This window comes from Aspergillus pseudodeflectus (genome assembly GCF_044049435.1).
Source record: "Aspergillus pseudodeflectus strain CBS 756.74 chromosome Unknown BJX68scaffold_104, whole genome shotgun sequence".
Taxonomy (NCBI): Eukaryota; Fungi; Ascomycota; class Eurotiomycetes; order Eurotiales; family Aspergillaceae; genus Aspergillus; species Aspergillus pseudodeflectus.
The window spans coordinates 18,855-42,424 of NW_027263880.1; the positions used below are offsets into that span (position 1 = coordinate 18,855).

Below are 23,570 nucleotides of genomic sequence, written 5' to 3' on the forward strand. Positions count from 1 at the left end.
TGAATGATACATTTGGGTATCGTGAGAGTAAAAACATATGGCGAAACTGCACCTGGTGAAGACTCCGCTAGCTTCCCAGTGTCCTCACCCGGCCATGCTGATGAGAGGAAATGGACGAAGAGATGAAAAGCGAGAAGGGAAAGAAGTAGCCTTGGAGAACATTGTCAGTTACTTCCCAACCTGCTGTGATCGCCATGTATCAGGCCAGCTCTTCGGACAAGCAAAAAGCCACCCCCGGCCGAACCGTTTGCCTTGTTCTCCTGAAGAATCCCACCGTAGCATCAGCAAAACGCGCCCCTGAGGCTCCGCTCCGGATGTATGTCCCTCGAGACAATATATGTCCGGCCCGTATGTGCATCTGCTATTCTGTCACGGGGGCCGCGGTACAGTGACTCTTGAACGAGGACGGAGTTCACAGCCGCAAATGGTGTCGCAATCGCAACACCTCCCCAGGCGGGAGAATCCCGGCCACAACTGCCGGATATAGTTCCCGGGGCCACGTTATCAAGTTCCCAAGAAGCGTCAGGATCTAGGGCGCTTGCTAGGGTACTCACATGTCGTGCAGATCACCTCACCTGAGACACGCTAGTACGGGGCATCGGTGACCCTGTACGGGCCGGTACCGGAAACACGTTGACGGGCGCGGCAGAGGTGTGGCATTATGGGGTCACGTTTGTCGGTAGGTACCCGGACTGAATGAGATAGCTGACGAAAAGGCTTGGAGATTATGGAGTGCAGTATATCTCGCGGGCGCGTTTAGTTTTTCCCTTCCTCTCCCTTTGGTCGTTTCAGGGCATCCTCGTCAAACTGAATCCGGCCCTTCTGAAACGCGACAATAATACTCGACCCGCCGAACTGGAAGATCCCCAGCTCGTCGCCCTTTTTGATTTCTGCGCCGGGCTTTTGCCACTTTTCGTTTATCCTGTTGTCGGACATTAGTAACCGCAGAGATGCACGGCAAGAAGAACATGGACTGTGAATAAATAGACATAGGAGCTGGGAGGGGTACGCACTCAACAGTCCCAACCTGACTTGCCCCAATAGCAACAAAAAGCACCTCGCCAAACTCCTCCGTCTCAATAACGACATAGTCCCTCGCATTTCTCGTCAAAATATCCACCCCACTCCGAATCGCTAGAGGATCAACATCGTAGTAGTCCCCCGGCATACTCCTGTACATTTTAACCTTTCCAGTAACAGGACTATGATACCGATGATAATCCTGCGGCGACAGCCTAAAGCTCGCAACAGGCCCATCATGGAACTGTGGCCCGATCTTCTTATCCATGACGAGATTCGTGATCGAAAAGTCCTCGCCTTTTATCCAGATCTTCTTGCTCTTCGCGACGGCTTCGTAGAAGACGACGCGCGAGTCTGCGACGATCACCGCGGAGGAGTTGCTGTCGGGTTCGTGGATCGGTCGACTGCCGGGTTTGATGTATTGGTAGATCGACAATCCGCGAGGGCAAGGGCAGCGAGCGGCAACGGCCAGCCCGACTGACGTATATCGAACACCAACCCAACTCGCTACTCTGAAAACGAATGACCATGCCCACTGCGAATTTTGTCGTGCTGTGACAGCTTATATTCGAGCATGTATCGTCCCCTTGGGAACAATTTTGGCCATTACCTTGGTACGCACCGGTGTCATGGATCGCGGCCGCCTCGAACAGCAATCAAGGGGCCATATGAGGACACCTTCAGCGTTGCATGGGGAGAGTGTACGATATATGTGTGTATACATTCCGCAGCCAGGTCTCCCGGAGGATAAAATCTAGCGAGGTGCAGTCTCCGGTTATACCTGGTATTGGATGTTTGTTTACCGAATCTCGGCGTCTTTCTGGATCGGAAGACGCGGATAGGGGTACATCAGTTCATAATCGCAGGGTGACCACTGGCATGTTTTGAGTGTTTACACGGTGCTAGTAAACAGGGCTACACCATTCCAAGTGGCCTAGCGACGCGGGCTGGGCATTCTAGTATGCTGTAGTAGTTGGCAAGGTGGCAGTGAACGCTCGACGGGAGATAGAGGCGCGTCGAGGAAAAGGACACTACCTCAAGCCGAAGTACAGTGCCGGCTATCCATTGCTGCGTAGGTAGTAGAAGAACCTTAGAGCACACTGATCCCGGCTGGGGCAGTCACAGTCCGGTCCGGCGCACTTAATATCGGACAGGAGAGAGGATTCAATGTGCAGGAACCCAGTCCCGGAAAGTGGGAATGACAGAGAGAGAGAGTGAGCCGGATACTAAAGAGCCTCGGCCGCACTCAAATATCCTCTTTGCATAATAAAGCACATGCCGCCCCGCCCCGGACGCTGTTGTGTAGGCGCCCGAGCCCTAAGCTGCACCGACCGGACCCGGCCCGGACTGGTGAGACGACGCAATAAATTGTGCAGGGAAGAAACCCGGAGATGATCCTCCGCTTGGCACCCTGTACTTGGCGGTCGAAGCGAGTGACTTAAAATGTGTAGAGTAAATGGTGCGGTTGTAGTTCTTTCTTCTGCAAAATCCTAGTGGCATCGATGCCCGTCATCTGGCCTGCTCGAACCGGGATTTTGAGACCGCGACAAATCATGATGTGTCTCAAGGTGTGGCTGATTGTAGCCGTACAGCTGGCTCAGCTTGTCTGTTGCCAGGCATAGAACCAATCAGTTGATGCCGCAGCATTGGAAAGGTTCTGGTCATATGGCAGATCGGCGCCCGTTTACCACAGTCGTAAGTGCACACAGTCATCATTGCATTGCATTGCATTGGATAAAAAACAAGTCCTCAGTGGAAACAGCAAGCTAACACTCCAATCCCACAATTCTAGCCGAAATAAAAGGCTGGGACGACTGGGCAACAGCCTACAAAAAAACCAAAGCCCTCGTGGCGAAAATGACAAACGACGAGAAGAACCGCATCACCTACGGCTACAGGTGCAATATCACAGGCTGCTCAGGAACATCCTACGGCGCACCCCGCGTCGGTTTCCCCGGGATCTGCCTGCAAGATGCCGGTCAGGGAATCAGAGGCGCGGAGCTCGTCAACGCATACCCATCTGGCATCCACGCCGGCGCATCCTGGAATCGAGACCTTGCGTACGCGCGGGCATTCTATATGGGTGCGGAGTTTCGACGCAAGGGGATCAATGTTGCGCTGGGTCCTGTTGCGGGTGCTCTTGGAAGAATTGCGAGGGGGGGTCGGAATTGGGAAGGATTCAGCAATGATCCGTATCTTGCTGGTGCGCTGACGGGGGACAGTGTGCGCGGATTGCAGAGATCGGTGATTGCGTGCGTCAAGCACCTGATTGGCAACGAGCAGGAGACGAACCGCATGCCGCCGATGCTGTTTCCCGAGAGCGCGAATAACTCGGTGTCTTCGAATATCGACGACAAGGCTATGCATGAGCTGTATCTGTGGCCGTTTCAGGATGCCGTCAAAGCTGGGGCTGGCTCGGCGATGTGCAGCTATCAGCGTATCAACAACAGCTACGGATGCCAGAATAGTAAGGTGATGAATGGGCTACTCAAGGGCGAGCTTGGGTTTCAGGGTTTCGTGGTCTCCGACTGGGACGGTCAGCATACGGGTATTGTGAGTGCGACCGCAGGACTTGACCTGGCGATGCCGACTTCGCCGTACTGGGAGAACGAGACACTGGCCTTGGCTGTGAAGAATGGATAGCTGTCTCAGGCTCGCCTTGATGACATGGCCACGAGGATTCTCGTTGCATGGTACAGATACTCGCCCCTGGGGAACCCCGGACACGGGATGCCGGTGAACCTGACGCTTCCACACACCCAGACTGATGCGCGCGATCCGGAATCCGAGGAGACACGCCTGCAGAGCGCAGTAGAGGGCCACGTGCTGGTCAAGAACGTCAACAACGCGCTACCCCTGCGAAAGCCCAAGCTCCTCTCGCTGTTTGGATACGACGCAGTGGCTGCCACGCACTTCACTGGACGGTGGATGGGACTCGACAACACCCTTGTCTACCCAGACGGGCGTCTTGCAGACTACTACACAATCGCATACATCATCACGTCCAGTGCGGACCCCAACAGCCACGGCCCAGGCGTCGCACTCAACGGTACGCTGATTTCCGGCGGTGGCTCCGGATCAGTTACGCCCGCGTACATTGGTTTTCCCTTCAACGCGTTTCAGCGACAGGCATACGAAGACGGTACGTTCCTCTCGTGGGACTTTTACTCGCAGGAGCCGCAAGTCAACCCGGCAAGCGACGCGTGCATTGTGTTTATCAACGAGCAGTCCTCGGAGGGCTGGGATAGGCCGTATCTGGCTGACCCGTACTCGGACGGGTTGGTGGAGAACGTGGCGAGCAAGTGAAGAACACCATCGTGGTCATCCACAATGCTGGTATCCGTCTTGTTGACCGCTGGATCGACAACGAAAATGTCACCGCCGTCCTCTATGCACATCTGCCGGGCCAGGATAGCGGTCGCGCCTTGGTTGAGGTCATGTATGGAAAGCAATCGCCATCTGGTCGTCTGCCGTACACCGTTGCCAAGAAGGCGTCAGACTATGGAGAGCTGCTTGGTCCAGAGGTACCGGGGGGTGATCTGAATGCCTACTACCCGCAGTCGAACTTTACTGAGGGCGTCTACATCGACTACAAGGCCTTTGAAAAAGAGAATCACCCCCCGGTACGAGTTCGGATATGGACTCACATACACGACCTTCAAATACTCCCAGCTGTCCGTCCGCCGCAAGCACGGGGTCAATCTCGCAGAACTACCACCCGGAAAGGTCGTCAAGGAGGGAGGTCTTCCGTCTCTGTGGGACGTCGTCGCGCAGGTGAGCTGTATCGTTGCAAACGTGGTCGAAGCTGCCGAGGTTGCGCAGCTGTATGTGGGAATTCCAGGTGGGCCGAAGGAGGTTCTACGCGGGTTTGAGAAGCAGAGTCTCCGGCCCGGGCAGCAGAGGGCATTCGATTTCGAACTTACGCGGAGGGATCTGAGCACGTGGGATGTCAAGAGGCAGGCCTGGGTCTTGCAGCGCGGGAACTACCAGATCTATGTTGGCAAGAGTGTCTTGGATATTCAGCTTAGAGACACTCTACGCATCTAATGTGACTCGGGGCGGGTAAGTTGAGATTGTTAGTTGTACAATGTATATAGTCAGAAGCCCATGTAGAATTCATAAGCTGGGAGCTACATGTAGCACGTGGTTCAGAAATTGTTAGGCTGTCGTCCCCGGAATATACTGGCTCGCTAGACAGAGAAATGTCACCCCATCCCGTCTCGGACTGTTCTCCACACTGTGTTCCCCAGACCACATGTAGCCGGGCCGAGGCTTCTCCCAGTGGTTCCAGACGTACCGGATGCATCGGGTCCGGCTGGGATCGCTATTCGGATGTCCAACCTTCACTCCTAAGTGGCTAGTAACTGCCAACTACATATTAGATATGTAAAGCTGTCGGACAACCGTAGACGATGCTCAGACCCTAACAGCACTTTTCGGTCACAATGCTGCTAGACTCCAAATCACCAATGGCCCTAAAGACATATCTCTTGGCGCTGCTCGCACCCGTCTTCGGGTACACCGTGTGCGCGGCTCCAGGGCCATTCACCGTTGACCTGGGATACTCCAAGTATCAGGGGGCGAGTGTTTCAGAAGGTGTATTGCAGTATCTAGGCATGCGATATGCGGCACCACCACTTGGAGATCTTCGCTTCCGAGCTCCCCAAGATCCCCCCGTGACCGAAACGGTCCAAACGGCGTTCGCTGTACGTCACTCCCATTTCCCCTTCCTAGGACCAAAATGAAATAGCTGACGGATCTCTAGTACGGACCAATCTGTATAGGCGCAGGCCAAAACATCTCAGAGGCAGTTGACGAGGACTGCCTCTTTATCAACGTGTTTGCGCCATCCACGGTAACACCCAGATCAAAGCTACCGGTCTGGGTGTATATCCAAGGAGGCGGATACACGAGCAACGCAAACGCCAACTACAACGGCACCGAGGTAGTCCGTGAATCCGGGTCGAATATTATCCTGGTGAACTTCAACTACAGGGTTGGCGCGCTGGGATTCCTGGCGAGCAAGGAGATCGCTCGTGATGGGGACTTGAATGCTGGACTACTGGATCAGCGCAAGGCGCTGGAGTGGGTTAGGGACCATATAGCCAAGGTAAGCGTTGTTGTCTGCCCTTTTCTCAACTGGAAAGGATTGTAAGGTTGACATGTTATGATCTTCGACATGTAGTTTGGTGGAAACCCCGAGCACGTTGTCATCCACGGTGCCTCTGCCGGTGCAGGCTCAGTCGCCTACCATCTCGCCGCGTATGGCGGCCGCGACGAGGGTCTATTCGTGGGGGCAATCGCGCAGAGCACCTACTGGCCAAGCCAGCAAACAGTGGCAGAAGCCCAGGGAACCTACGATCAACTCAAGGCCGGCACGAACTGCTCCACACTGTCCTGTCTCCGGGCCGCAGACGCAGCCGTGCTGCAATCCGCCCTCTCCAACCCGGACGTGCCGGCTGGAGGAAGCAACGCGCTGGCCCTGGCTCAATTCACGCCGGTCATCGACGGAGATCTTATCCGGGACCGGCTGTATCGATTGTACGGGCAGGGCCGGTTCCTGCGGCTGCCGCTCATTGTTGGAAGCGATACGGACGAGGGATCGATATTTGCACCTAATGCATCTACGCCCGCTGAGATCTCGCTGTTGTTCAAAGCCCTCTACCCGGATCTGGATCGGCGCCAGCTGAATCTGATCAACACGCACTACCCGAAACGCGTTCCGGTCCCGCAGCACGCGGCATACTTCCCCTCTGCCTCTGCAGCCCTCGGCGACGCAGTGTTGACCTGCCCAGGAATTGAAATGACAAAGTCCATGGACCGATACATTCACAGCAGAAAGCCTAGAGTCTGGAACTACCGGTACAACGTGCAAGACCCGACGCTGGTAGCAGCCGGGCGCGGGGTCCCGCACACGATCGAAACGGAGGCGATATTCGGTCCGGATTATGGGTCGTTTACGACGCCGAGTATCCGGACGATTAATGCGGGGATTGTTCCCGTTGTTATGAACTACTATATTAGTTTTGTGCGCACGTTGGATCCGAATACACTGCGGGATTCGACCGCCCCGGTTTGGAAGCCCTGGGGTGGCGCCGGAGGCGGGAGACTTAGGATCGAGACAAATATGACCGGGATGGAGACGCTTCCTAGGGCGCAGAGGGAACGGTGTGACATGTGGAAGAGGCTGGCGCCGACTATGAGGGTTTGAGACTTGGTTATGTCAGTATCAAGGATACTAGCTAGATACTGGGGTACTAATCCCACTTGGGGAATCCACACAATTATCATGTACAGCTGGCAATAGTCAGATACTGCCTGCACAGCCGGACTCGTACTGTTGTCAACCGTTGATGTTCTTACCCCAAGGAGACATTACAGCAGCCCGGCCCGGGTAGTCGAGGTCACTTTTTGCCCTATCTAGATGCATAGATCAGCAACCCGTCCCATGCTGATCGAGGTTACCCGGGCTTGCGCAGTGCTGCCCTTTGTGGTACGTTCGCCAACCGTCTGACCGCTGCCACGATCCACCCTAATGCAGGCACCAAAGCTCATCCCGATCGGACCGGATCCGGGAGTGACAGGAATGTCCAACCAAGAAAGGCACGTAGTTGAACCGGCAAATCATCCGGCAGATGCGTGCTCGGAGATCTTGCGTGGGCTCTTTATCACATGAATGCAGCTCGGCGCCCATTACCCCGGACTTCTAGGGAAACCCGGGAAAATGTCATTGTCTGTCAATTGAGGGGATGGCGGGATGGGGGGTGAGGAGGACCATGCTCGTGCCCGCGTCATTATTGGTCCGTGACCGACGCGGTATATGACCTTCAACCTTTTGGACCCCTGAGCCAGGGGCAGTTGTGTTGTTTCATCGACAACACGGTCAGATTCCGCATCAAGGCTGAGGTTGCAAGCAACCACCTACCCATGCTGACGATGCGTTTCATGGTGAGTACCTGCTTCTGTGTCAAATATCGATTACCCCCGGGGATGTGATGGTAGCTAATTTGATGCCTGTTCCAGCTCAACTATCTGACCAGCATCCTGGCCCTCACGGGTCACGCAACCTGCTCCAGAGGAACCCCTGAACCGGACTGGGCCGGTTTCAAAGACCCCCCCGTGGGCGTGCGCCCTCGATTCCGCTACTGGATTCCCGACGCGTCCATGCAGGTCGCACCGGCAGTGCAAGATGTTGTTCGCGCAAAGGATGTCGGAGCTGGTGGGCTAGAGATACTACCCTTTTACGGATACGAAACGACCCCTGGGTACTTCGTCCCTGTTGACTGGTCAAAGTATTACTGGGGTAGTGAGCCGTGGCGTAAGTGCCCCCCTTAAAAGGTATATTGGATACTGGGCCAATCCTAACGAATGGCTGTAGAAATCCTCTTCAAGGAGCTTCTGCAGGCGCAATGAGATAACGGCCTAGTTATGGACTTTGCCATCGGAGCTTCCATGGGCCAGGGTGTGCCTGCAGAATTGGATGATGAGGGACAAGCTTGGGATCTTACCTCGTACAACTTCACCATCCCCATTGACGGATCATTCAACGGGAAGATCTCAGGCTGGGGCCCGGGGTCTGAGCCGTGAGCGGGAAACCTACTGGCCGTTGTTGCCGGAACAGCTGTTTCCTCTGTCAAGGCATCTGGTTCCGAGGGGACCCTGCCGCATGGGGCGCCGGCTGAACGGACGCAGGTCACCCTCGCGGCTGATAGTCTGATTGACATCACCTCAAACGTTACCGCTGACGGCCACTTGTCGATTAGCTTCCCCAAGGGGAAGGGGATTGAAAATGTGGTATTCGTTATCTACGAGCATATCTTCCGCCATGCGGTTTACCAGTCCCCATCGGTCCTAGACGGCCCACAGGGCGAGCCAACGAGCTTTTTGAACAACGGCTCCTGGGTCGTGGACCATTTCTCCGCGAAGGGGGCGCGTGTCACTGCAGATTTCTGGGAAAAGTACCTCCTCAGTAATGGAACACGTGAGCTGATTGCAGAGGTCGCAAATAACGCGTGGGAGAACAGCCAGGAGATCCCGAACAAGATATACTGGACGCCGGGATTGCCAGCGGCCTTTCGGAAGCGAACAGGGCACGAGATTTCAAAGTGGTTGCCGCTCCTGTTCCACCAGAATGGTCTTGGGTTTAAGCCGCAGCCGGCGACTTGGTGGATTACGGATGAGCAGGATGCGGGGAATAGGCATGTGGCTGACTATCGAGCGACGGTATGAACGTTTGCCTACTAACATACCCTGAGAGGTACTGACGATACCAGCTCGGAGATCTAAATGCCGAATACCTCAAGACTCTGAGCGAATGGTCGAAATCTCTCGGCGTCAAGTTCTCCACGCAAGTAGGGTACAACTTGCCCGTTGACATGGTCAGTGCCCATCATGAGCTGAAGAGAAATTCCGGAGACAGCTAACCACAGCCTGTAGCTCACGATTATCCCATTGGTAGATGCCCCCGAGTGTGAGAGCCTGGGCTTCAATAATGAAATCGACGGCTACCGGCAGTACGCGGGAGCCGCCAACCTCGCAGGCAGGAATATCATCTCCTCCGAGCTGGGGGCCAACCACCCCATTGCCTACCAACAGAACTTTACGCGGCTTCTCTGGGAGGTGAACCGTTCTATTGTCGGCTCGGTGAATCAGTTTGTGTTGCATGGGTTTCCACACTCTGGCCCGGTAAGATTCTACCTTGCCCAGTTCCGTTCAGTCGTGGCCATGTCTTATCCTTTCACTAGTATCCGAATACCACATGGCCTAGTATCAACACCTTTGTGTACTTTGTCTCGGATATGCATGGCCCTCACCAGCCCGGGTGGGACTACTATCGCCCTGCCATGGACTATATCGCCCGAGTGTCTGCAATAGCTCAGACGGGTGTTACCAAGAAGGATATTGCCTTTTACTCGAAATATACAACATATCCGCAGGTGACGCCAGAGTATACATCCGAGGACCTAAACCAAGCTGGTTCGCTATCCCCTTGAATAACCTTCCCTATCCCGCTCTAACGCATATCCAGGGTATACCTACGAGTATCTCAGCCCGGACAACTTCAAGCTGCCCTCCGCGCACGTCTCCCGTGGTGTCCTCGCACCAGAGCACCAGGCCTTCCGCGCCCTGGTCGTTCGTGCTAGCCAGAGCATGACTGTTGAGGGCGTTGATCGCATTGCTGAATATGCCCGTGCAGGTCTCCCCGTGATATTCCTCGGTGGACAGCCGACAGGATGCTTGGGATTCGATGCAGCATGCACTGAGCACGTTACCAAGGTCCTCAACAAAATCTCCCGTCTCACCAACGTCCACGACGCACCGGATGGGAGCCTGGCGAAGACACTGAAGAAGCTCCGCATCCAGCCACGAGCCCAGCTAGCCACGCGAAGTCCATGGTTCACGCAGTGGCGACATGGTCCAGATAATGGAGCTGACTACGTCTTTCTCTTCAATAGCCTCGAGCGTTCTTCCTCAAATACTATTCTCAGCAGCGGGTTCGTTGAGTTCGAGACAACGGGGATCCCCTACCGCCTTGATCCCTGGACAGGCGATGTCACGCCTATCCCGACATATACGCAAACAAAGCATACAACGCGCATCTTCTTCGAGCTCGCCGAGGGCGAAAGTGTTCTTCTTGCGTTTATCCCGGGGCCATCGCGGCCAGACCATCTGACGTTTACCACGGGGCCTATCCTCGACATCGCGATCCCCTCTGATACAGGCAGGGATAAAGGAAGAACAGTCAAGATCCGAAATTTCATCCCTGGTCTTCCGTCCGCCGTTACCATAAAAGACTCGAATGGGAAGACTCACGCCTTCAAAGTTCTCGTCGAGTCCCCGCGTCGGTTACAGGACTGGACGCTGACCGTCGAACACTGGGACCCGCCCACGGCTCTATACGACACCTACGGAACGACGATGTGGAACTCTACATATAAACACCTGAACACTTTGAAACCCTGGACGAGTATATCGCCCGATCTCTCCGCAACAAGCGGCCGCGGGTTCTACACCACAACCTTCACCTGGAATCCCACCTCCCGCAAGAGCAGCGGCGCATACCTCGACCTCCCACCAACCTCACACACAGTGCAAGTACGCATCAACGCCCACAACCTACCGCCCATCAACATCTACCGCCCTTGTATCGACATAACGCCCTATCTGTTGGACGGGAAAAATACAATCGAGATAACCATCGCAACGCCCCTGGGTAATGCCCTCCGTCCGATCTGGAAGAAGCTCGTGACAGGCGGACACTTTTACGCCGAGGGAACGGAGAATATTGCGCCTGTGCCTGTTCAGGCGGAGTATGGGCTTGTTGGTGAGGTGAGGGTTGTGCCCTTTGTTGAGTGTTGGATTGGTGGGGGGCGGGGTGGGAGGGAGTGTGGGGAGTAGAGTGGATATGTATGGGAATCGAAATGGGATGGATTGTTTTTGTGGCTGTCTCTTCTGATGGAGGCGCTGCGTGGTTAGAGGGTTGTATCAAGTGTCTTAAATACTAAATACCAAGGACTAAGGTCGGGGCTCGGGGTATGAGAGTAGGTAGCTTGCTTGTCTGCTCGGAGCCGTAAGGCTGCTGCGCAGTCAGTTTGATAGATAGGATCTTGAAAATGGAATACAACTATAGGTAAAAAGTCTGTGCACACCCTAAAATATATAGTTCACCCACCAACTTCAAATATCGATAATCCAACAACCACAACGAATTAAGACTTCTAATACATGCAAATTGAAGCTATTCAATATTTCGTGTACCAGCCACGCGCTCGAATTACTGCCTCTATTGGCGAGGCATGGAATCGATCAAACGGTCAATCGAGGCCTGGGGGATGGCCCACCAAGCTTCTTGAATAGCTTCATGGAAGTTATTCAAGTCAGTCTGAGCCCTTCCTTCCTCAAAGAGGAAGGGATGAAGCTTTAAAAGAGTCCTCTTTAGCATATTCCAGACGTGCTCGATCGGGTTTAAATCTGGTGAATGTGGAGGCCATTCAACAACCCAAATCCCATGAGATTCAAACCACTCCTGCGTCTTCTCTGCTGTATGAATCCGGGCGTTATCTTGCTGGAATATGAAGCCAGGCTTGTAGTTTTCAATAAGACCTTCCTCCAGCGCCCAGATGTAACTATTCGCGCTATATCCCTGCTTTTTAGCCTCAGGGTCCCTCTCCATGACCACCAACTTCGACCGGCCACCACGCCAGATAGAAGCCCAAACCATCTGCGATATAGGCTTCCCATGAACCTCAAGATTCACTAGATCCTCCCTAAAGCCCTCTTTGTGATAGCGAAAGACAAATTGGACCCGATGGAGGCCTTCCGTTGGACGCTACATTCATCGGAGAAGGCCCAGCGCTTCCAAAGCTTATATTTCCACCACAACTTCGCAAATTTGTATCGGTTCTTCGCTGATTCTTTCGATTAAGGTATTCTATTCTTTGACTTCCACTTCCTAATATGGTATCGCTTCAGAACCCGCTTAATTGTTGAGATAGAGAGAGAATCAGGTGTGCCGGCAGCGAGGGCCCTCCAGCTCAACGTTGGAAATCTACGTACCGTCTGGTATATATATCTTGCAGTTGATTGGCTAACCTTTGACGGCCTTCCCGTTCTAGGCCTAGTTTCGAGTGTTTTGGTGGTAATCCAGCGGTTTTTAGTATTATACACCACGCGCCTGGAAACGCGGAACTCAGTCGCGATTTTCGTCGGCGATTTGCCAGCGGCCAGGGCGTATATAATAGCTGCGCGAGTTTCCTTTAAAAGTTCACCTCCAGGCCTTCGATTTCCGCTTATTTCAGTGCCGAAAGCTCTCATTTTGGTGGAGTTGTTGGTGGTTGAAGTTGTTGTCGAAGTTTAGAAGTTCCACGGTCGCGGGAAGTGTGCACAAACTTTTGACCCACGTTGAGTGGTACAATAGCCATCAGCATCGTTTGCATTCTGTTGTCCTGCGAGTTCAAAGTGTATCTGGGCTGGATGTTGAGGAGCGGGGTTGTCCGGGGGTTTCTCGCTGGAAGCCCTCTTGCTGGGGGCGGGACGAATACATGCGATTGTGAGAAGATGTGACAAAGGAGACTGCAAAAACTCATTTAATCTCGTTTAGTTTATCATGAAAGCGTGAGAGCTTGTTTCCCCTCGTTACCGCATCCTGGTCTTCCCTCAAGGCTCTCCACGCCTAGCCAACAATCCATCCATCGTGAACTGCCCTTTACCACTCGAATCCAACCAGACGTCCTCTGGATCATCTGGTTCAAACGGACCAAGGAGCGGACGCAGTGGCCATTCTTCCTTAGCTGTTGCATACGCGCAGCGAAATTCATGCACACCAGACCCAATCCATGTCCCCGCCTCATCCTCCTCACTGATCTCCGTATGTTGCTCGGTGGGAAGGGTTACAAATGCCCTGCTATTCGGCGGAATCTGCACGACCAGTCGGAACTCCGCCTCGTGAATCTCCCACCGCGATATGATCTCTCCGTAGGGCCCGTCAAATCGGGCCTCGGCCCACTGGAGCTCCCCTCCTACCACTGGCCGGATTCGTATGGTCTTCCAGCCGGGCTCTAGGGGTGCGATCCCGCCAACACTTGTGTGGAGCCAGTTTGCGACTGATTCTAGTGTGTAGTGGTTGAAGCTGGTCATTTCGCCGGGGTTGATGGAGCCGTCCGGGCGGATACTATCCCATCGTTCCCGGATGGTTGTGGCGCCTTGTGTAAGTGGGTATAGCCAAGAGGGACATTTCTTGTGTAAAAGCATGCGGTATGCAAGAGACGATTGGGATGTCAGAGTAAGTGCCTCTGTAATAAACTTGGTTCCGACGAACCCCGTTGTAAGCGCGAATTTCCCCCGGCGCACCAACCGAGAGAAACTGGCTGCCGCGGTGCGCTTCTGCCCGATGTCCTGGTAGAGCGAAAAGCAGATTGCGAGCGCGATTGCCGTCTGTGTGTTGGACATGATGTTGCCCCCGGGGCGAAATGTACTTTGCGCCAAAGATGGCCTTCAGGCGCTGCGCGTCATTTGCGTACCGCTCTGCATCTGCTATGAGTCCAATCCTCTTGCATATCTCTGCGAGAGCCGCGGTAACTTGAACAAGGTATGCATCTGCTACCAGTGCCCCGTCGGTCCGGGCATCTTTAGGATTGTCATGAGGAGCCGTTGGATCAAGCCAATCGCCCAGCTGCCATTTTTCCGGGTCCCAGAGCCCATCGGGGCCCCGTGGTATTCCCTGGTCGAGCCATGCTGTCATACTCTTGTGCTGGCGCTGCAGAATGCTCGTATCACCGGAATATTGGTGAAGAACATCTGGTACGACTATAACCGCATCACCCCAGACAGCCTGTGGAAAGCTCCCACCGGCCTTCTGGAGCACGTCTGGCACGGTCAGGGGCGGAATACCCCCTCGGTGATCCTCCATGTGCTCCACAGATAGGTCCTGCAGCCACTCGGAGAGCATGCCCGTGGTATTATAGAGGTAGGCGGCGGTGTTGGCAAACACTTGCAGGTCGCCGGGCCATCCAAGTCGTTCGTCGCGCTGTGGACAGTCAGTGGGGACTGAGACGAAGTTGCCACGCATGCCCCAGACAATATTCTCATGCAGGCGATTCACATGGCTATTGGAACATGCAAACCACCCTCGACGGGGCAAATCAGTGCGCATAACAAGGGCAACAAAATCATCTGGCAAAGGGTGCCCGCCAGGCCAGCCGTCAACCTGAACGTACCGGAAACCGTGGAATGTAAATGCTGGTGTCCAATCTTCCAGCCTTTCTCCATTCCCCAGGATGACATCCCTGCATTTTGCCGTGCGCAGGGGCCGTGTACAGAGCTCTCCGTCTTCAAGGACCTCTGCATGAGTGAGAGACAGCTGCCAGTGTTGTGCAATTGTTGTCGACCCGACGCGAACCTTTCCAACCAGGTTCTGGCCAAAGTCCAGGATGACCTTTCCGCTGGGGCTGGTAAGGACCTCTACTACTGCAACTTCCTGGACAACTCGGACGGGAGGTGCATCTGGTGATACCAGCCTCTCCAGTGGCCAGGGGACCACCCGCGCGGAGGCAGCAATTGAGTCTCGCCCTTCGCTGCTGCTCGTAGTCCAGGTAAGATCTTCTCGCCTCATATCGTAGACCTCCCCATCATTAATCTCACTCGACTGAATAGCACTCGGCAGGCATTCCCATGTATCATTCTATGGCAGTACCCAGCAGACACCAGGAGTCTCCGTCGCAACCTCCAGCTGAGCGAGGACACCCAGGTCTGCGCTTTCGTAGCAGCACTGCTTGCCGCCATTGAACCCCAAGCGCCCCGCATACCATCCCGCGCCAACCTCTACGGCCAGCACATTATCACCCTCTTCCCGCAACAGCTCAGTCACATCGAACGTCTGAAAGTTCAGCCGATGATCATACGCCGTCCAACCGGGGGCCAGGCAGTTGTCTCCGATGCGGGTTCCATTGAGGAAGGCATGATACACACCAAGCGCAGTGATATACAACCGTGCCTTGGTCGCAGGGAAGCAGTTGCGCGGTATCTGAAACACCTTGCGAAAGCGGATGGGTGCCAGTGGCGCCGTAGGGTCAACAGTGCGAGTTGATGTGATGAAGGCTGCGCTCCAGTCGTCCTGGTTCAGCAGGCTCGCCTCGACAGTTGACCATTCCGACCAGTCGGTCGCGGTTTCTTCGTCTGCCGTGCTTTCCCTTCCGTAGCAGCGCACTCGGACGCGGGCGGCTTTGCGAGACAGGAGGGGTTCCCATGGCCAAGCAACCAGGACCGATTGATCGCTTTTCACATGATGTGTCTGTTGCTCTTGTTGCGTCCCGTAGTCTATCTGGAGCTCATAGGTCGTTTGCGTCCAGCTGTCGGGGTATCTGGCGCCGGGGTGGCAAACCTCCAAGACAGACGCGGGGAAGCGTGTCCGATACCGAACCCGGTCGTGTGGTGCTCGAACTGAGGGGCACTGGGTGAAACGAGGGGATGCATGTCGTACGTTGACGCTCGATCATGGATGGAAGCGGGTTGTACTTGCCGACTGCTTTTGACCGCTCCTTGGACACTTCTCTTGATATTTCCATGGTGCTGCCTCGGTTGATGGCGGTGTCTGTGATATCGTCTTTGACGTGATTGTCTTTGACCCCTCAACACTCCACGTCCGTCCCGAACCCGAACCCGAACCCGAACCGGGAAGAGACCCATTGGAATCGTCCGGGCCGGGCCTGCGACATTCTGGGTGACCCGGATTCCAACGTCAATGCAATTGACCCCGTAGAGCATTTGACAGCTCTTACGCGGGACAGGATCAACGGGTAGACACCGAATCCATCTCCTTGGCAATTGGGTATTTGAACTCTAGTCTCACCCCGATACATTGTCTAGAACCAATTCATCCTTATCGCCGGCCCCTGAATCCGCACGGGATTCCTCGAGACCAGCTCTGTCACCATGTCGCCCGACGAGAAGAAAGACGTCCAGGGGAGTACGGAGAATGTCGAGGACGTGCAAATGCCCCCTCCAGAGTCTCATCACAAGCCCCAGCACGATCCTGCCGACGACAACATGGACGGTAGCAGTGTATGGGACTGCGTTAAGCAGAACCCCAAGGCGATCTTCTACTCGTTTCTCATGTCCGTCGGGCCCACCGCGTTTGGCTTTGACAATCTGGTCGTCGGCCTGGTTGCCTCGATACCCGGTTTTCAGTGAGTTGCCTGCCCCCACGATCCTGGTGTTTTTCTAATGCTGGGCAGGATTGTTTTTGGAGACATGATCGACGGCAAGCTCTTTATTCCCTCGCTCTGGCTCGCACTCTGGAATGCCATGACCGCAGTCGGCATCATGATTGGTGCGGTTACCAATGGCTATGTCCAGAACCGCTTCGGCCGCCGCTGGTCCTTTTCGCTTGGTGGAGCCATTGCTACCGTTGGAATCGCCGTCTGTTACATCGCTGACCGCGAAGGTTCCCTGAGTGATCGCCGCAACATGTTTCTCGGGGGGAAGTTCCTCCTCGGTGCCGGGCTGGGCATCTTCCAGTCCACCAGCCAGACATACATCTCCGAGATTGCTCCGGCGCGGATCCGCGGCCCTCTGCTGTCGAGCTATACACTGATGAGCGTGGTCGGCCAGCTCATCGGCACATCGATCGTGTACGCCCGCGTCAAGATGCTCGAACCCTCTTCCTACCAAGTCCCTATCGCCTCGCAATGGGCCTTTTCCGGTGCAATCATGCTCATCGGCCTCATCATACGGAAAGCCCAGTCTACTACCGGAAGAAGAACAACATGGACAAGGCTGCGCGCTGCTATCGCCGCCTGTACTTTGGCACCGATCACACCGCCGCAATCACCAAGATGAAAGAGACCCTCGACTACGAAGCGACCAACGAGCTGCACGGCAAGCAGTCTTCGCTGCTCCTCGAGTGCTTCCGTGGAGTCAACTGGCGCCGTACGCGCATTGCTATCCTTGCTGTCTCGCTGCAGCAGTGTCTGGGAATGAGCTATGTCGGTCATTGCGCGTATATCCTGCAGCAGGCGGGCATGGCGGCCGATAAAACCCTCATGTTGATGCAGGTGGCTATTGATGTTGGATTGCCGGCCAACATCATCTCCTGGTTCCTGATGGCTACACTGGGAAGGAGGACAATTATCTTCCACAGTACAATCGCGGTTGGATTCCTGTGGCTTGCGTCTGGTATCGCGGGCTGCTTTTCGGGCAACCACACGGCGCTTTGGTAAGTGGCATACCATACCCACTCCCAATATAACAGGCACCCCTCCCAAGCGCCTTAAAGCTAACAATCCACAGGTTCGTCGCCATCGCCATGATAATAATCATGTTCACATTCGGCCTAGGCGTCGGCGGCGCCTACCCCGTCGTCGCAGCCGAAGTCTCCGCCTCCCAACTCCGCGCCCAAACGCAGGGAATCGCATACATGAGCGGCGGCTTCTCAACATGGCTCTTTTCCTTTGTTGTTCCCTATATGTTCAACACGGACGAGGGGAACCTTGGCGCACGCACGGGGTTCGTGTTCGCCGCGCTGTGTGCGCTCGGTGCAGTGGTGGTCTTCTTCGAGTTCCCTGAGACCAAGGGACGGAGTTATCTCGAGTTGGATGAAATGTTTGATTTGAAGCTGCCGGCGAGGAAGTTTGGGAGTTTTGTCTTTGGGGGCGAGGCGGGGAAGGCTGAGGGGGAAAGGCAGGATGCGGCGCGGGCGGAGGGGGTGTGAAGTCCGTCTAGGTCTGAGCCTGCCACCTGAAAGAATGATCCATTTAGATTTGTACGACCAAGGTGTGTTCGCTACACGACCATGGCCCGCTTGGAACATTCATGGCCACGTGGGGTAAGTTTGGCTCAACAGGGCTAGGAGGTGGGCAGTGGCACTGTCGCTCTACTACATATCTTTGATGCTTTTAGTAAAAGAATTAGAGAGAATAATGGTCATGATCTCGTGTCAACATGAGCCTAATACTTCCTCTCATCATCCCCACGCCCTGCGGGCCATACAACTGAATCTAACAATGCCCTCTCCCTGCGCTTCACCTCTAATATATGAAACTGGAGAAACCCCTCAGACCTGTCTGCCGAAACGGTATGTCGACTCAAAATAAACCTACCTACCTTGATGTACGATGGGAAAGCGTGGTGCACTCCACTCCAGCCAAGTCCGATCCCAATGGCGATGCCGATGGCAATTGCGGCGCTACGGCCCTGGACGACATTGCGTCGGTATAGGTAGCAGTATGTAGGTACTGTGTAGATATATGTAGCAATCACATAGGTAATATGTCATATAGGCCCTTCTGGGGGGTATCATTCGAGGATGAAGAATGAGTATATATATACATATATATATATTTCTGTTGGTAGATCCACCACACATCTCCCAGCCTCGACTTCCCTCCTTGCTAAGCTCGCTGATTACAAATGAGTAATATTGTATTGTTAATGTTCAGAACCTCCTTGCCCACGACGGGGATATATCCTGGCGTCCTCCCAACGTTTAGCTTCTTTATTTGCAGACCAGGTGTCTAGGCAAGGCTAGCGATGTACCGTAAGGAACCTACGAAACCGCATCGTCTCTTTTTTATTCGAGCGAGTGGGAGGAATGTATACAGGAAGATATTTATAGTAACAGATATATATTATCTTCAACTAATTGCCGACTAACTCGTTGTACCTAAGTAGTTATACATCTATGTATACCTAGTATGCCCAATTCTCGTCCAATATAGCAAGCGATACAAACGTCGGCCACCCCATGCCGAGGCGCACTCTCCGTGGCTATCAAAATTATCGAGTATGTGCATTCGCGCCGTGGTAGGCCTTCTGGTACACAAGAAGGGAATGGAGGAGAAGAAGAAGATGATGATGACGAAAAAAGATGATGATAATAATAAATGGGCCAAGAAGAGAAAAAAAAAAGAAGCAAAAGAATGGACCTCGCTCTATTTAAACGACGCCTGGCAAGAGTAACTGCTCGCGTTGTTCGGGTCCCCGCTCCCCTTGTACCGCGCCACGAGCGGATAGAGGCAGATGTCACCGGTCACAGTGGTGCCGCTGGGGTTCTTGATCTGGCCATGCAGCACATCCGGGGCCTTGCCCTCTTCCACCCATGCAATTAATGCGTCAAGAGTCTTGGTGGGGAGAGGGCCGTTGCCACCTGCGCAGTGGTCGACGCCCGGAGCGAGGAAGAGACGGTAGAACTTGTTGATCTGGTCTGCACCACCCATAACCCGTTCAACTTGGTCGCGGTAGACGAGCGTGTTCTTTGCGGTGAGGAGGCCGTCTGCGAGCCCGTGCCAGGTGAGGAGCTTGCCGCCGCTGTCGCGGAAGGGACCCAGGTCTGGGTTGGATGTGCCGATAAGCCCGCCGTACTCGGCCCAGGCTTGCGCGAGGTAGTCTGGGAACTCGTCTGCGGTGATGGAGGAGAGGTTGAAGGAGGGGTTCTTTTCGAGGAAGAATTGGAACCAGGATGCTGCGAGTGGAAAGTCAATGCCAGTGCTGATGGCGCCGAGATTGAGGGTGCTCGCTAGGTATAGTGGAGTTGTGCCCCAGGTGAGGCCTGGCTCGAGGGATGTGCCTGCTGGACTCGTGGGCCCGTCGTAGATGTGTTGGAAGATCTCGGCCGTTTCTTTGGAGATGGCGATCTTCCGTCCACTGCACTCCACTGTTTGCCCGACGATGGTTTGTGGGTCAAAGGCGCAGTTGAAGGGATTTGAGACGATTCCATCGGTTATTCCGTCCAGTTTGTCGCACGCCGAGATTGTTTCCTCGAGGAGGTACTGGAACTCGCAACTGCTGGGCCACTTTTGGTACGTGTCCATGACCACCTGCGGCCACTGGAGACTCGTGACAACGCTGGGCCAGCGAACAGCCGGTGCGTGCGCCGCGATACCGTCAAAGTCGTCTGGGTAGCGTTGGGCCATGACATACCCCTGGCGGCCACCAGTCGAACAGCCCGCCCAGTAAGAATGGTGAGGTGGTTGGCCGTAGAAGCTGGCAGCGGTCGCCTTGCCCAAGAACGTCAGTTCATGCAGAGCAAGCGAGGAGAAATCGGCAAAGACACCAAGATCAACCTGACCATCGGGGCTCAGGATATCAGGCGAGACGGTCACCTCATCTTCCCCCAAGCCGCCCCCATCCGTGGTACCCACGGCGAATCCATGGGCGGCTGCATTGCCCAGTCCCTCTTCGCCGCACCGGCTGCAAAGCCACCTCCCCCGACAGCCTGGAATCGCCCGTTCCATTTAGTCAATGGGAGCCAGAGCTGGAAGTTGACCTCGTCGTTGACGCCCGGATGAGTTAGGGTCACCGTGATGTCGCAGACCCGAAGGTCACGGACGGTGATGGCGTCGTCGAAGCTACTCCCTGGAAAAGTCTTGCTGATTCCATGGATCTCACTGGCAACAAACGAGGTGATGACTGCACCGGGCACCTGAGGCGCGGCCAGGCTGCTGCAGTTGGAGGTACTCGGAACGCTCCCCATCATGGCGTCTCAGAAGGTGGTTGCGCCAGTGGCACTCAAGCCAGGTGTACCTGGGATTGGCTGGACTTTATTTGACCACGCACCGTCACATGCCACGTGGGAAAATAGCCTTTGCAGCGAAGATTTCTTGTGCGGTGATCCACGAACTCTGCGATATGCCCTTGGCCATCCGGGCCGAATCCGGGCCGACAGACTGCGGGTCCAGCAACGCTGGTCACTGGCTGCCCACTGTGTTCAGGCCCTGCTCGGTCAGCACTACGCCGAAGGCTTGACTAGTCGAAAACACAATTCGAAATCCTGTCGGCGAGTAGGTGGGGCGTCCTCTTGGCCTGCTCGCCCTGGCTCTTTCTCCGCATACGAGAAACGTGGGCGCCCTGTGCCTCCGACGGGCCATTAATGCTCCTTTTCTCCTCGCTTTTACCTTGACGCGTAGCATTCTGTGCAAACCAGCTGGTCCATCGCATTCCGGTGTACCTTCCACCATGGCTGCTGCGAATACCGCCCCCAAGCGCTCCGTTCAGGCGTGTGCACGGTGCCGCCAGCAAAAGGTGTGTTTGCCACGACACCCCGCGACCGACCGATTGTTATGATTGACTGATGGTTCACAGATGAAATGCTCGGGTGATCCGGCCCCCTGCGAGCGCTGCGCCAGGTTCGGTCGCGAATGCATCTTCGAACCGGTCACCACGAACCCGGCTTTTGCCCCCCGGGCGGCCCATCACCACCACCACCAGCAGCCCCCGCTGACTCCCTCAGATGGCCCCCTGACCTCGGATTCTCGCGACACCCAGAGACGCAGCACCCCAAACACCCGTAAACGAAGCCTCGACGCGGTCAGCACCGGGAACACCAGCCCGGGAACTGGCGGACGTACGCGACCGTCGCCTTCGCGACGCGGCGGCCTGCTGCCCAGCGCCGGGACCCCTTATTCCGGCGTCCAGGAGCTCGAAAGCAATCGCCAGTTGTGGCACGGAGAATACCAAACCCCGTCCGACGGCCACACTGCTGGTGATCCAGAACGGCGAGATGTGTCGGTCTCGCCGGCGCCAGGGGGTCGACGAGGCAGCAGCAGTGCGGATCGCTCCTCCCTCCTTCCGTGTCTCGCCGAGGCTGGCATCAGCACCACCGACGCCCAAGAACTCTTTAGACTTTTTGGAGAGCGACTCTCTCCGTTCCTCCCCTCATTCTACGCGACCGATTTCCACACCCTGCCTCGCCAACCTGTTCTCGTACTCGCGGCAATCCACGCCGTCTCGCGCTACCTACCAGTCTCTGACGCTCTGCGCGATCGCATCTGTCGAATTCTCCGCCGGCTGCTCTCAGAGCTGATCCTGCAACCCACGACCGATCAGGCGAGTGTAGCGATGGTGGAGAACATGCAGGGGCTTGTTCTTTTGTACTCGTGCTGCGAAGCGACGGGCGCCACCTCCGACCAGCAACAGGGCCCCAGCCTCGATATGCTGACTTTAAAAGGAATTGCAGAGGCGTACGCCGTCAAACTGAAGCTTGGCGTCAATTGTTCTCTAAGTCAATTTTCTACCGATAAGTTGCCCTTGATTTGGGTGGTGTGGCTGTACACCATGAGCCATCAGTAGGGCCCTTTCTTGACTTCCTGTTGGCCATATTTTGCTAATAAACACCAGCTGCGCCGTCCTTCACGGCTGTCCTCGAACACTTTCTGGTTCTATAGAGCTCCTTCGGGTCAAGGCTGCGTTAGAACAGACAGTTGATCACCCGCGCATCCGCCTGCTGCTTGGCGAGTGCGAGCTTTGTCTGCTATGGGAACGAGCCACGGCAGTTCAAGGCAGCACTCCACAAACGGTGTATGAGGCCCTGGACTGCTGGAAGGCCGAGTGGCATACTTTCTTGTCCGGCGGTAGGCACACTAGTCCTCGAATTCTGTTGTTGCCCTGCTAATCACTGCTCTTCTCCAGCCGCTGCACCAGGTCGACATTTGTTTTTCCACTACTTCTTCACGCGTTTCCACCTCCTCACACTCTTGGCCAGTGAGACTGGCGAGACTTATATAGCCACAGGGGAAAGCGTGGATGCAGCGCGCGATTTCCTACACTGGATTGGGGGTCTCTCGCCAATATCCAAGGATCGCCTTCGCTACCTTACTGACTTTGCGTTCGTACTCATGGCCTACGTGTGCCTGTATATTCTCAGAGCCCTACAGGCCAACGTAGTCTTGCCCGACAATGAAGACGAGCTCCTGAAGCTTGTCCATGATGTGGCGGCACTTATGAAGTCATTGGGCGCGAGAGCTGATACGCGGCCGACAGTGTATGGGCATGCGCTGGAGGCCATGTGCAAACAATATCAAGCCTCTAAATTTGATGGATTGCCTACCAATCCAGCCCTTAGTCTCCAACCCGCAGGCGCTTTGCCGAGTCTTAGCCAACCTTCCCAGGTAAGCATGGGCCTCCCAATGGCAACGGATGGCATTATCGACGAGGAAATCCTCCGCCAGAGCCGAGTTTCTCCGGGGTTCTGGACACTGGATCCAGATCTTTCCGTTTTCGACGGGATAATGGCTGGTATCCCGGTCCCTGAAGGATCGGAATGACAAGATAAAGGCGAA

General features: G+C 55.1%; 8 protein-coding genes across 8 annotated transcripts; 5 read left to right on the plus strand and 3 right to left on the minus strand.

Annotated features, from left to right (window-relative positions):
• Positions 1-756: 756 nt before the first annotated feature.
• Positions 757-1,651, minus strand: BJX68DRAFT_273246 (phosphatidylserine decarboxylase-domain-containing protein; the record flags this gene model as incomplete). The annotated part of the gene is made up of 3 exons (XM_071047404.1): positions 757-922; positions 1,014-1,555; positions 1,631-1,651. 3 exons carry the CDS (start codon positions 1,649-1,651, stop codon positions 757-759), a joined length of 729 nt encoding a protein of 242 aa, XP_070892354.1.
• A 925-nt stretch (positions 1,652-2,576) lies between these two features.
• BJX68DRAFT_259715 (beta-glucosidase) lies at positions 2,577-5,067 on the plus strand (the record flags this gene model as incomplete). The annotated part of the gene is made up of 6 exons (XM_071043753.1): positions 2,577-2,628; positions 2,665-2,715; positions 2,813-3,617; positions 3,699-4,322; positions 4,436-4,598; positions 4,630-5,067. 6 exons carry the CDS (start codon positions 2,577-2,579, stop codon positions 5,065-5,067), a joined length of 2,133 nt encoding a protein of 710 aa, XP_070892355.1.
• A 422-nt stretch (positions 5,068-5,489) lies between these two features.
• On the plus strand, positions 5,490-7,231 carry BJX68DRAFT_259716 (carboxylesterase family protein; the record flags this gene model as incomplete). The annotated part of the gene is made up of 3 exons (XM_071043754.1): positions 5,490-5,726; positions 5,786-6,130; positions 6,206-7,231. The coding sequence occupies 3 exons, from the start codon at positions 5,490-5,492 to the stop codon at positions 7,229-7,231; spliced, it is 1,608 nt and encodes a 535-aa protein (XP_070892356.1).
• A 546-nt stretch (positions 7,232-7,777) lies between these two features.
• Positions 7,778-11,418, plus strand: BJX68DRAFT_274264 (uncharacterized protein; the record flags this gene model as incomplete). Its single annotated transcript, XM_071047629.1, has 8 exons — positions 7,778-7,820; positions 8,099-8,338; positions 8,435-8,603; positions 8,733-9,243; positions 9,294-9,398; positions 9,457-9,705; positions 9,765-9,996; positions 10,049-11,418. 8 exons carry the CDS (start codon positions 7,778-7,780, stop codon positions 11,416-11,418), a joined length of 2,919 nt encoding a protein of 972 aa, XP_070892357.1.
• Positions 11,419-13,005: 1,587 nt separating this feature from the next.
• Positions 13,006-15,990, minus strand: BJX68DRAFT_274265 (bacterial alpha-L-rhamnosidase-domain-containing protein; the record flags this gene model as incomplete). Its single annotated transcript, XM_071047630.1, has 9 exons — positions 13,006-13,993; positions 14,040-14,275; positions 14,315-14,878; positions 14,912-14,995; positions 15,032-15,199; positions 15,242-15,272; positions 15,306-15,447; positions 15,487-15,878; positions 15,908-15,990. 9 exons carry the CDS (start codon positions 15,988-15,990, stop codon positions 13,177-13,179), a joined length of 2,517 nt encoding a protein of 838 aa, XP_070892358.1. The 3' UTR covers positions 13,006-13,176.
• A 459-nt stretch (positions 15,991-16,449) lies between these two features.
• On the plus strand, positions 16,450-18,226 carry BJX68DRAFT_273252 (general substrate transporter; the record flags this gene model as incomplete). The annotated part of the gene is made up of 4 exons (XM_071047405.1): positions 16,450-16,703; positions 16,752-17,218; positions 17,260-17,731; positions 17,806-18,226. The coding sequence occupies 4 exons, from the start codon at positions 16,450-16,452 to the stop codon at positions 18,224-18,226; spliced, it is 1,614 nt and encodes a 537-aa protein (XP_070892359.1).
• Positions 18,227-19,445: 1,219 nt separating this feature from the next.
• On the minus strand, positions 19,446-20,989 carry BJX68DRAFT_273253 (tannase and feruloyl esterase-domain-containing protein; the record flags this gene model as incomplete). Its single annotated transcript, XM_071047406.1, has 2 exons — positions 19,446-20,576; positions 20,651-20,989. 2 exons carry the CDS (start codon positions 20,987-20,989, stop codon positions 19,446-19,448), a joined length of 1,470 nt encoding a protein of 489 aa, XP_070892360.1.
• A 479-nt stretch (positions 20,990-21,468) lies between these two features.
• On the plus strand, positions 21,469-23,555 carry BJX68DRAFT_273254 (Zn(II)2Cys6 transcription factor domain-containing protein; the record flags this gene model as incomplete). The annotated part of the gene is made up of 4 exons (XM_071047407.1): positions 21,469-21,534; positions 21,595-22,577; positions 22,630-22,862; positions 22,921-23,555. The coding sequence occupies 4 exons, from the start codon at positions 21,469-21,471 to the stop codon at positions 23,553-23,555; spliced, it is 1,917 nt and encodes a 638-aa protein (XP_070892361.1).
• Between the last annotated feature and the right edge of the window lie 15 nt (positions 23,556-23,570).